The sequence below is a fragment of the Stegostoma tigrinum genome, chromosome 14 (genome assembly GCF_030684315.1).
Source record: "Stegostoma tigrinum isolate sSteTig4 chromosome 14, sSteTig4.hap1, whole genome shotgun sequence".
In the NCBI taxonomy this organism is placed as follows: domain Eukaryota; kingdom Metazoa; phylum Chordata; class Chondrichthyes; order Orectolobiformes; family Stegostomatidae; genus Stegostoma; species Stegostoma tigrinum.
This window is the reverse complement of record NC_081367.1, coordinates 76,006,430-76,019,530: the sequence shown is the minus strand read 5'-3', so window position 1 is coordinate 76,019,530 and position 13,101 is coordinate 76,006,430. Positions and strand designations below refer to the sequence as shown.

At 42.6% G+C, this 13,101-nt stretch overlaps 1 protein-coding gene across 2 annotated transcripts in view; it reads left to right on the top strand.

Annotated features, from left to right (window-relative positions):
- Positions 1–13,101, top strand: part of LOC125457937 (collagen alpha-5(IV) chain-like) — a 229,248-nt gene that overhangs the window by 174,365 nt on the left and 41,782 nt on the right. For both annotated transcript variants that reach the window (XM_059651241.1, XM_048542743.2), the window contains exons 36-39: positions 3,458–3,547; positions 4,163–4,302; positions 6,449–6,575; positions 8,391–8,471. In XM_059651241.1, the coding sequence (XP_059507224.1) occupies positions 3,458–3,547; positions 4,163–4,302; positions 6,449–6,575; positions 8,391–8,471 (438 nt within the window). The remainder of the gene's footprint in view (positions 1–3,457; positions 3,548–4,162; positions 4,303–6,448; positions 6,576–8,390; positions 8,472–13,101) is intronic.

Here is a 13,101-nt window from a genome sequence, read left to right as displayed (position 1 = left end):
GGTGTTGTCACTTATCTCAAGAGGGTTGGAATATAAAAGCAGCGATGTGCTTCTGAGGCTTTATAAAGCTCTAGTTAGGCCCCATTTAGAATACTGTGTCCAATTTTGGGCCTGACACCTCAGGAAGGACATACTGGCCCTGGAGCGTGTCCAGCGGAGATTCACACGGATGATCCCTGGAATGCTAGGTTTAACATATGATGAATGGCTAAGGATCCTGGGATTGCCTTCATTAGAGTTTAGAAGTTTATGGGGAGATCTAATAGAAACTTACAAGATAATGTACAGCTTAGAAGGGGTGGACGCTAGGAAGTTGTTCCCGTTAGGCGGGGAGACTAAGACCCATGGGCACAGCCTTAAAATTAGACAACATTTCTTCAGCCAGAGAGTGATGGGCTTGTGGAATTCATTGCCACGGAGTGCAGTGGAGGCCAAGACGTTAGATGCCTTCAAGGCAGAGATCGACAAATTCTTGATCTCAGAAGGGATCAAGGGCTACGGGGAGAGTGCAGGGAAGTGGAGTTGAAATGCCCATCAGCCATGATTAAATGGCAAAGTGGACTTGATGGGCCAAATGGCCTTACTTCCACTCCTATGTCTTATGGTCTTATTATAGAAGACCATACATACAGACACCAACTTCTGTTTCCTTTTTCCCTTCCCCTGCCATGCATTGCATATGCGACTTATCTCCAATGCCATTCCTTAGTAAGTGCTACTGCTAACTTTTGCAACATTTGAGAAATTCCACCTCCTGTAGGCAGCAGACTTTCATCAGCAGCAAGATTTTCTCTGTCTCTCCCGTTCCCTTTTCCCCTCTCAGCTTCATTAAGAAAATGCTTGTATTGTGCCAAAATTAGCCCCTCACTTAGCTTTAAGAATTGAGTGCAGAATTAAGATGAAGCCAGAAGTTGCACAACTCAAGTATTTATATAACAATTTTTGAAATAAGGGGAAAAATTCTTCCAATTCCCCAAGAGCTGTCAGTCAGTCAGTCAGATGCTGGGAGATTCTTTATCCTTCAGCACCTGTGCGGTAGGGATAGATGTTGGAGGGTCAAGCAGCATGGAAACAAACCATTTGGTCTAATTAGTCCACACTGACCATGTTTCAGAACAAAACTAGTCCTATTTTCCTGCATTTGGACAATATCCTTGCAACATTTCCTGTTCATGTACTTATCCAAATAACTTCTAAGTGTTGTAACTGCACCTGCATTCATCACTTCCGCTGGCAGTTCATTCCACAAGAACCACTCTTTGGAAAAATGTGGCCACTCAAGTCCTTTTTAAAACTTTTTCCTTTCACCTTAAAAAAAAGCGCCCGAGTGTTGAATTCCCCAGCCTAGGGAAGAGTTCAATATAACAAGGTGTAGAGCTGGATGAACACAGCAGGCCAAGCAGCATCAGAGGAGCAGGAAGACTGATGTTTTGGGTCTAGACCCTTCTTCAGAAATGAGGGAGGGGAAGGGGATTCTGAAATAAATAGGGAGGGAGGGGGAGGTGGATAGAAGATGGATTGAGGAGAAGATAGATGTAGAGGAGACAGACACGTCAAAGAAGCAGGGATGGAAAGCTTTCCTGCTCCTCTGATGCTGCTCGGCCTGTTGTGTTCATCCAGCTCTACACCTTGTTATCTCAGATTTTCCAGCATTGGCAGTTCCTGCTATGTCTAGGGAAGAGTTCCTTGCTATTCACATTATCAATGCTCCTAAAAACTTTTTAAACCTCTATAAGGTCACCTCTTAGCCTCCAGTGAGCAAAGTCCCGGCTTATCTCGTCTATCTTTATAACTCAAAGCCTCCATTTCTGGAAACATCCTGGTAAAACTGTTCTGAACCCTCACCAATTTAGTAACATTCTTCCTGTAGCAAGGCAACCAAAACTGCACACAGTACTACGCCAACATCCTGCACAACGTCAACATGATGTCCCAACTCCTATACTCAATGGAGTTAGGCAAAGGTGCTAAAAACCTTCTTAACCACCCTGTCTACCTGTGTTGCAAATTTAAAAGAATTATGTAGCTGGACCTCTAAGTCTCTCTACTCCACAACGCTACCAAGGGGCCTACTATGAATTGTATGTCACCTCGTTATTTTAACCAAAATGCAATAATTCACACTTATTCAAATTAATCTCCATCTGTCACTCCTCAGCCCATTGACCCAATAGATAAGACCTCTTTGTAATCTCAGATAACCACCTTCACTGTCCACTATACCACCAATTTTGGTGTCATCTGCAAACCTACTAACCATGCCTCCTATATTCTCATCCAGATTGATCATATAAATGACAAACAAAAGTCAACCAAATACTGGTCCATGTGGAACACTGCTGGTCAGGGCCTCACAGCCCAAAAAAACAACCCTGCACCACCACCCTCCGACTCCTACCATCAAGCCAATTTTATATCTAATTCGCTGACAATGTATCCACCAGGGTCCTAGGATCAGTAAGGGATTTGGACCACAACATGAATGAGAGGATGTTGATGGCTACAAGGATGGGAGTGCTGATGAGGGGCCCTGGGGTCCTGAAAAGAGACCTATATGATGCCTGGCTCTCACTCCTTTCCAAATACCCTGATCCTCTATCAGGCAGTCACAGATTGATATCAAAGTGACTCATGGGAGTCCATTTTTAAGACTTCCGATGAGATAACTACTGCTTCCACCACTGATCCAATGAGGCCCATAATTGAACATTAATTGCCTATTCAAGGGCTCAATTGGCATTGAACCAGGAAAACCATCTACAAGCAAGTGCTCTCATCCACTTAATCAAAACAAAGGCAAGAAGGGAAGGGGGGAATCCCCACCTGGACACACTCTACCTGACTAAATGCCCCTGCCATCTACAAATTCACATCACATGAGAACATTAAATTCTTTCCATTGTGTGTTAAGTTTGAAGAAAAACGTGTTCTTGGTTTTTTTGTCTTCATTTGAATCTTAATCTTGACCACTGTGAGTCTTTGCTTTCACAAAATCTTCACAATATAGAAAGAGGCTTTTTGGCCCATCAAGTCTACTCTGTCTCTCCAAAGAGCATCCCACCCAGACCCAGCTCCCCTCTCTATCTCTGTAACCCTGCATTTATAATAGCTAATCCACTTATCCTACACATCTTTTGTCACAACAGGCCAATTTAGCATAGCCAAGCCACCTAACCTACAGATCTCTCGACTAAGGAAGTAAATGCAGACACATGGAGAAGCACAACCTCCACACCACCATGTGAGGCTGGAATCAAACCCAGGTCCCTAGCATTGTGAGGCAGCAGTGCTAACCACTGAGCCAGCATGCTTTCCATTTTATAATTACCATGTTACCATGTTATAATTTGCCTCACAGCCATGCTTTAGAGAGGGAGAAGCGACAGACATGCACTGCTGTGTTACTTGATACTGGAAAGTTGTAAAATTTATATTTGTCTTCCTTTCATCCAAACAGGTCCACCAGGTGATCCAGGTTTACCAGGAAATCCAGGCAATCCAGGATGTGCTGGAGCTCTTGGGTCTACGGGTCCAATGGGCCTGCCAGGTAAGTTCAAGTTTTGGAACATGTAGATGGTGTGAAGTATGTTTCTAAAACTATTCTACTACATCAACTATCAATCAAACAAATTCACTGAAATGGTTTTATTCAGAAGCAATGGCCTATTCTGAAAGAGATTCACAAAGCACTTTTCTAATGGAAATTTTTAATCCAAAATGCAAATTAATTTGGATGTGTAATTCATTCTGAGGACAACCCAGAGCAGAATATGGAATTGGAGTATCTTTAGCCAAGGGGTGGTGAATGAAAATTTTTATCTCAGAAGAAACTGGAGGTGAAGGGAATCCTCTAGAAGACTGCAGCATACTTGCGGTGGACTCTACAGAAGTAATAACCTGAATGTATAGCATATGTGGTTACAGAGCTTATTGCTGGTAGTGTTTGTATTCTTTAAGCATGTATATTTTTAATATACACTAAAGCTGTTTTGTCAAAAGACTGAAATCTGGTGGTGTAAGTCTGTTGATTAAAGAAAGATGTATTTTGTTTCTTTTTAAATGTTAACGGTCCCTAACCAAATTATAACAAAAGTACATATGGGACATCCAAATCAGTTACAATGTGATGCAATAGGTGAACATTTTCTGATAATTTTGTCAGGTGATAAAGGAGAAAAAGGGTTTGCTGGACCACCAGGGTCTTCAACGTTACCTGGTTCTAATGGCATTCCTGGCCGAAAGGGAGAGAAAGGAGTACCAAGCAGATTAGTCTATGGCAACCCAGGCCCTCCAGGAGAAAAGGTAAGTTAACTCTGAACCTTTTATTATTTACCAAACAGTCAATTTTCTTTAATTAAATTATTTATATTGTGAATCCAAAAATACATTGAAAAATAAAATATTACAAATGCTGGTAATTTGAAATATTGGAAAAAAATGTTTGAAATGTGCAGCAACATCTATTCAGGAAAAAATACAGGTCTGGATCTTCGCTCCTTGGTTGAAAGGAGAGAGATGGAATATTTCCCATCACCACAACCCCAAACCAGGGATAAAGTGACCCAGAACTTCACTTTTTCATTCCAAGGTGATGGGGCTCCTTGTGAGACATACCAGGGAACTCCAAACAAGACAGTAACTTGCTGCAGGCGAAGGTTGGCTGTGTGGAAGTCCTGTCTCAGTGCACCAGCACGTTGTGAAAGATGAAAGGTCACCAAAAGTGTCCAACTTTTGTTGTCCACCAAAAAGACACCATTTCTGAGGAAGGGTCTAGGCCCGAAAAGTCAGCCTTCCTGCTCCTCTGATGCTGCTTGGCCTGCTGTGTTCATCCAGCTTTGCACCTTGTTATCTCAGATTCTCCAGCATCTGCAGTTCCTGCTATATCCAAAAGTGGCCCTCTGGGCTGCACCCTTCACATCCTCTCCTCTACCAGCCCCAACTCATTCCAAATGCCCTATCCATGCCTATCCACGTACTGCATGCTCCACATATTCCCATGCCCCTTACACCTTGTTTGACACCTGTGCCACATTGCCCATGCCCCAAAACCCGGTATCCTCTCTGTCAGCCTATTCTGCTCACCCACCTACCAACAGCAGTTGTGGAAGCAAGGTCATTGGGGACATTTAAGAGACTGCTGGACATGCATATGGTCACATAAATTTGAGGGTGCATACATGAGGATCAATGGTCGGCACAACATCGTGGGCTGAAGGGTTCTGTGTTCTGTGCTGTACTGTTCTATGTTCTATGTTCTAACTCATCTCCATGGCTCTTTATAGTCCTGTGACAACATATACTCCCCACTCACCACCCACTTACTTTCCCTCTCCAATGCAAACTCACATAGTATTCATCATGGACAGCCCTCAAGAACCATACTGAGATACTTTCATTTTGTGTGTCTACTATACTTGTAAAAAAATACACATGACTTTTTAAAAATCAACTCATTGAAATTCCTTTGACTAATCTCTTAGGAAGATAAATGTTTCTGTTCTATAAACAGTGGAGCTATTAGTTGGACTGCTCCCTTAGCAGTTAGGCATCCCATTGTGAAAAATGATGGGCTAGGAAATCAATCATGCAGCACAATCCAATAATGATAGACCTCAGCCTTATGTCTACAGATAGTGAAATAGCTTGCACTGATTTTTTAAAAATTCTAACACTTGTTTTAAATGGTAAGCCAGCAGATTTAAATCCCCTGACTTTTTTTGACAACTTCACAGTCCAAAAGGCTTATGTATTTTTAAATACAGTCATGCCTACTTTTATCAATCCTAAAGGCCATCTGACTTCTCCCAGTCTGGGTACTTTGCATCCACTAGAAAGGATACAGTACCTCTCTCAAAGATGAACTTCACCTCTTCCAAAGGTGTGCACCATGTCCTGCAAAGATATCCCAGGACCCGATACAAAGGGGTACTCTGGCTGTATAGGGAAATACAAAATTAAGGACCTGCTCTGATGTTCTTCTTTGCACCTGTTGGGTGCCTCACCATAAGGATGACTGCATTTTTTGACTGGAGGTGGATGATCATTTAAATGGCTAGCTGTCTCCATGAACCAGGCATCTGCATACTCAGGCCCAGCCGTCATCCTGTCCTCGTAAAACCAGGCATTACCCTATTCAGGGGCAGGACTCAGGACAAATGGCAAAAAGTCAGGCTGTAGTTACATATCAGGTCACTTATCCATCAACAGTACTGCAGTTTTTAAATAACATGAACACACGTTAGGAATCGAGGTGCCAGAGATCAGTGCTCCCTCATTGCAGAACACACGCCTTTCCATTAAACAATAAGAACAGTGCAACCCATGAATCAAACACAAAAACAGCAGGACCAATTTATTACGCAGATTTCCGAACAAGGAACAATCATTTGTAAAAAGTTATCTACAAGTCAATAAATTATCTTGTACTTTGATCCTCATATTATCTTAGGGTAATCAAGGTCCTTCGGCCCCAAAAGAACTACCAGGTACTCCTGGGTCTCGAGGTGAACCAGGAACTGATGGTTGTCCTGGGACCCCTGGTGAGAAAGGCGACCAAGGCAAATCAGGTTTTCCAGGTATTATGTCTTCAATTGTTTCAGCCGGCTCCAAATTAAAAATGGACAGCTGTACTGGTGAAAGGCACAAGTACGTCCTCTATCACTAAGATGATAGTTTATTGTTCCTGCTGGTTCTTTTAGCCTCTCTATTCCCTTTAACACCACTGATGATCATCAAACATCTAATCTCCATACTACATCAATCCTCTAGATTCATTCACATCTGTTCCAGCCCTGTCCACACAAATCTAGTGATGGTTTCTCCACTCTTCCCCTTACAGTCATCACCGGCATCAGATAGCCTTAAATTACTGCTGGCTCCATTCATTCATTTTTCATATGCTGCCGCTGAGTGATGTAATATGTTAGAAGCCCAGATCCAACCGCTATGAGCATGATTTGACATATGTTTACCTCTTCTGACTCTAATTTTGATTACAGAATTACTGACCAACTCTGCAGTTGCTTGATCCACTATCAAGTCTGAGACAAATTATAATTTCTACCCATTTACTACAAGCTGAAATCTTCCTTTCTCCTGTTTCATCGTGCAAGCTTTTTACTTAATATTCCATCAACCACTTTGACTACCACTTTAGTCTAAGTTAATAATGCAGAACCCTGACAAGCTATATAACCCAGAAATAATTTTCCTTTCCTTGTCTCACATTATGTAATTCATTTTCCGTCATTCCTGAGACTTTAATCCATGTATTTATCAACTCAAAAATCAACTTCTCTAGTTTTATCCAAGTTGGCCTCTCTGCCTCTGCCTTCCAAAAATTACAATGTATTCAGCAAGCAAATGCCTGTTCTTAATCTCTCTGGACCTATCATCCTTCTACTCTTGACATGTTCCATATACCACTCCCAATCCATTTCCAGATTTTCACCATCTTACTCCATCCTACTTCAGGCAATTTCCTTTAGTCTTATGCCCACTACATTAACATTGACTCTGATGATGAGCTATTCTATTTCCATCATTCTGATTTGTTTATATTGTCAGTTGCTGCTCATTCTACAACTAGCTATCTATCTTCTGGAGCTCCATCACAAAATGTGTCCCTCCCTGACTTCTAACATGTTTAACTTTTGGATGTGAGTTTGCTCGCTGAGCTGGAAGATTAGTTTTCAGATGTTTCGTCACCATTCAATGCAACATCATCAGTGAGCCTCCAGTGAAGCGCTGGTGTTATGTCCCGCTTTCTATTTATCTGTTTAGGTTTCCTTGAGTTGGTGATATCATTTCCTGCATTGGTGATGTTATTTCCTGTTCTTTTTCTCAGGGGATGGTAGATTGGCTCCAAATCAATGTGTTTGTTGATGGAGTTCTGGTTGGAATGCCATGCTTCTAGGAATTCTCGTGCGTGTCTCTGTTTAGCTTGTCCTAGGATGGATGTGTTGTCCCAATCAAAGTGGTGTCCTTCCTCATCTCTATGTAAACATAACACCAGCGCTTCATCGGAGGCTCACTGATGATGTTACCTAGTATGGTGACGAAACGTCTGAAAATGAACCTTCCAACTCAGCGAGCAAACTCACATCCAGAACCTCAACCTGAGCTACAAATCTTCTCAAAACTCGCTATGTTTAACTTTATTTGGTTTTCTTTAGTTTATGCAGCCACATTCCCAAAATTCCCAGCTCTTTTCTCCCACTCAGAGTTTGTTTCTTTCTCCAGCTTGTTTTGACTTAAATGACTGTATAAATATAAGTTGTAGCATATATTGTGCCAGAAATTATTCTTGAAGCTAGTGCAAAATGTCTATATTGTTCAGCAATTGAATTCAGTCTATCACTTAATGTGTACCTTTGAATGTTGAACTATAGGTCCTGCAGGCTGTAAAGGCAGTAAAGGACTTGATGGGAAACAAGGCTTACCAGGAAGTCAAGGTACCCCAGGAACTCCAGGTAAGATTCTTCGCTCCTTTAGCTAAAAAATACTCTGGGAAGCTGGTCAGTGTTGCGCTGCCATTACCTTCCTGGAGGTGCAGTGAAAATACTGTTGACTTGTATAAATGGAATTTCCACCATAATTCCAGCAAAGTAGCATGACTGGGGATGGACAACTTACAAAACATTTCCCAGCCTCAACTTGTTCAAATTGTTTGGAGTCCTAAGCTCCAGCTTGATAACCTTTGTATAGTAATGGATTGCTTTGTACAATTTCATAAACAAAGTAAAAGTTTTTGGTTTAGTGTTGACTTGTGTAATTTAGTATTCCAATGTAAGTCTTAAAGCAAGATAAGTTTATATGGGGAATTCCAGTCTGGAGGTCAGCACTTTCAATTTGCAACAATTTTCTCTCTTAGCTAAAGCAGGAATTACGGTCATTATTGTGGAACACATTTTATTAATGAAATTATTAATTATAGGAATTTGGAATGAGAACAACAGTGAACCTATCAGTGCGCAGCTTTATAACAGAAGAAATCTGACCGCAGTTTCTGGGCTCTGCACATGCTGTTAAAGGCTGAAATCCAGAAATGCCTATTTGAAATATCCCCATGTTTCTTCACTGCCAAATCGCAGGGCTCCTTTACAATCTTCCAGGCAGAAGTATTTCAATGGTACACTCTTGTTTCATTTCTTGTGGCGGCATGGCTTTCATTAGATGCATGCTGCCATGTGTTCAGCACCAGCATCTCAAGCAATGTTGTTAAAAACAGAACTGAGAGAATGCTGGAGAAACTCAGCAGGTAGGGCTGCATCTGTGGAGAGAGAAATACAGTTAATGTTTTGAGTCAGTGACCTCTCTTCAGGTGGGATAGGGTGGTATTTATGTTGATGATGGGGATGGAGTGAAATCTTAGCTTATCATCAGCAATTCCTTCATTTGTGTCTATTTTCATTTTCCCTCTCTCTTGGCATTGTCTCCATGTATTCTGTTCACTCCTTCCCCTGCAAAGGAGCATGACATGTTTGAGGCTTCTCAAAATATATCTTTTCAGTCACCTCCTTTATGCAACTCTGTAAATAACCAACGGTTATCTCTAGTGCCAGCCTGAAAGGAGGCAGGTGCAGAGGGGTTTATAGCCATGGTCTTCTGAACAATAACTGACTTTGCAGTCCTTGCCTAACTCTCAGGGTGCAGTTTTGACTAAAGCAGCAGCCGGTGATTCCAGTGAGGGCGCCTTCTCTGAAGAACAGATGTTGTTCATACTGTTCCTCATGAAGGTTCATACTGGAGAACTGCTCCCTGAACTGGAATGCAGGAGGTTGAGGGGTGGCCTAATAGAAGTTTATAAGATTGTGAATGGCATGGATAGAGTGGGAAGTGTGAGTCTTTTTCCCAGGTGGAAGGGTCAGTTACGAAGGGACACATATCCAAAGTGTGAGGGGGGAAGCTTAAAAGAAATGTGAAAGGCAAGTTTTTCACACAAAGGATGGTGAATGCCTGGAACGGACTGCCGGAGGAGGTGGTGGAAGCAGACACATTAGCAGCATTCAGGATTGATGAGAACTGCAGATGCTGGAGAATCCGAGATAATCCTCTCTGATGAAGGGTCTAGGCCCGAAACATCAGCTTTTGTGCTCCTGAGATGCTGCTTGGCCTGTTGTGTTCATCCAGCTCCACACTTTGTTATAGCAACATTCAGGAAGCACCTGGACAAATACATGAAAGGTAGGGAATAGGGAATATGGATCCTGCAAGTGAAGACAGTTTTAGAATGGAAGGGCAAAATGTGGCAGCATAGCTTGCAGGGCCAAAGGGTCTGTTCCTGTGTCGTATTGTTCTTTATTCTTCACATTCTTAGATAAGGCCTCCTGCTTGAAAGCTTCCATTCTCGTCTCTTCCGTCCCTATATTTCAAACAACTTTTCTACCTCTGCTTGGCCTCTGTTCATTTTGCCTCTTTTGCTGTAGACCTGTGGGGATTCGCACTGCTACACTCATGTCTCTGAACAAGTAAATGTGCAAAACTAAAAATAGAAAATGCCCAGTTCGTCCCCTCCGCCCCACTGCATCACACAACCAGCCCAGCTCATCCCCTGCCCCCAATGCATCCCAAAACCAGCCCAGCCTGTCTCAGCCTCCCTAACCTGTTCCTCCTCTCACCCATCCCCTCCTCCCACCCCAAGCTTCACCTCCATTTCCTACCTACTAACCTCATCCCACCTCCTTGACCTGTCCGTCCTCCTTGGACTGACCTATCCCCTCCCTACCTCCCCACCTATACGCTCCTCTCTACCTATCTTCTTTTCTCTCCATCCTCGGTCCGCCTCCCCCTCTCTCCCTATTTATTCAGAACCCTCACCCCATCCCCCTCTCTGATGAAGGGTCTAGGCCCGAAACATCAGCTTTTGTGCTCCTGAGATGCTGCTTGGCCTGCTGTGTTCATCCAGTGTCACATTTTATTATCATAGAAAATGCGTAGCAGGTTTGAAAACTTCAGTGGAGAAAAAGAGTTAATTTTACATGATATTGAAAACTCTTCATAAGAATCCTTCTAACTCGATAGCAGGTCATTATTCACCTGCAGTGTCAACGCTGGTTCTGTCTCCACAGCTGCTGCCTGACAGGATGAATGTTTCAAGTGCTTTCTGTTTTTCAAATTTTCAGCATTTTGCTTTTGGAACATGATGTGGAGGTGCCAGTGTTGGACTGGGGTGGACAAAGTCACAAGTCTCTGACACCAAGGTATAGTCCAACAGGTTTATTTGAAGTCACAAGCTTTCAGGGTGCTGCTCCTTCATCAGGTGAATGCAGGGAAGCACATAGGCATGGACTTTACATGAAGAGAGATCATGGCAAGTAGGTTGACTTGAGTGGGCTTGTGATCTATAGTCCTTTCAGGATCTTGCCACTATCTCTCTGTATATAAATTCTGTGCCTGTGTGTTTCCATTCACTTCACCTGGCGAAGGACCAGTAGTATGAAAGCTTGTGATTTCAAATAAACCTGTTGGATTCCAGCCTGGTTTTCTGTGACTTCTGCTTTTAAAATAGCTTGTGAAGAGGCTTTGAAGTCAGGACAAAGTTGTTCAGCTTGTGTGGCGCCACTACCTGTACAACTTTAAAATAGTTTGTGACTCTAGAAACTAACAAACATTTCCACACTGTAGCATCATGTCAAATAGCTCCGAACATAGTATCATGGACAGTGAAGTAGATTACCAGAAATTGCAGCAGGATCTTGATCAGCTGGGAAAATGGGCTGAGAAATGGCAAATGGATTTCAATATACATAAGTGTGAGGTGTTGCATTTTGGAAAGTCAAATCAAGGTAGGAGTTTCATGGTGAATGGTAGTGCCTTAAGGAGTGTAGTGGAACAGAGAGACCTTGGAGTTCAGGTGCATGGGTCTCTGAAAGTGAAGTCACAGGTGGACAGGGCAGTGAAGAAAGCTTTTGGCACACTGGCCTTCATTAGTCATGACATTGAATATAAAAGTTGGGAAGTTATGTAGCAGTTGTACAGGACGTTGGTGAGACTGCACTTGGAGTATTGTGTTCAGTTTTTGTCAAATTGCAATAGGAAAGATGTTATTAAACTGGACACAGTGCAGAAAAAAATTACAAGGATGTTGCCAGAATTCAAGTGCATGAGTTACAGAGCGTGGTTGGACAAGCTCGGACTATTTCTTTAGAGTGTAGGAGACTGAGACTTAGTAGACTTAGGCGGGCATGATAGCATCATTTAAGATGTATCTAGTCAGATACATGAATGGGCAGGGGCAGAGGGATACAGATCCTTGGAAAATAGGTGACAGGTTTAGATATAGGATCTGGATTGGTGCCGTCTTGGAGGGCTGAAGGGCCTGTTTCTGTGCTGTAATTTTCTTTGTTCTGGGGCGGGGGTGGGGGGGGGGGAATCTTAGAGGTGTATAAGATCATGAAAGGTATGGATAGGGTGAATGCACTCAGTCTTTTTTCCAGTGTTGGGGAATCGAGGACTACAGGGCGTCAGTTTAAGGTAAAAGGAGAACGAATAAATAGGAATCTGAAGGACATTTAAAGTTTTGGCAAAGATCTGCAGCTCCAGTTGTGGGTGAGGTTGTTGACTTGCTTGCCAAGCTGGCTTGTTCTTGTTCAGATGCTTTGTCATCATGTTAGGTGAGATCATCAGTGGAGCCTCCAATGAAGCAATGCTATTCTACTGCACTTGGAATTTATACTCTCCGGTCCATTATGGTGATTAGCGTCATTTCCTGTTTTGATCTATATACGTTTGTATATGGGGTCCAATTCTATATGTTTGTTGACTGCATTACAGGTGGCGAACCATGCCTCTAGGAATTCCCATGCATGTCTATGTTTGGCTTGGGCTACTATAGTTACTTTGTCCCAATGATGGCCGTCATTGTCTGGGTGTACTGATATTAAGAAGAGTTCCTTGTGCTGTTTTTGCTGCTAGTTGATGTTCATGTACTCTGGCTACTTTCTGTCTGTCCGATGTAGTGTTTGTGGCAGTTGTTGCATGGTATTTTGTAAACCATGTTGGTTCTGCATGTTGTGAGAATGGATTCTTTAATCCTTGTGAATATTTGTTGTAGAGTGGCTGTGGGCTTGTGGGCTACTGTGATTCCTTGTGGTCTTATGA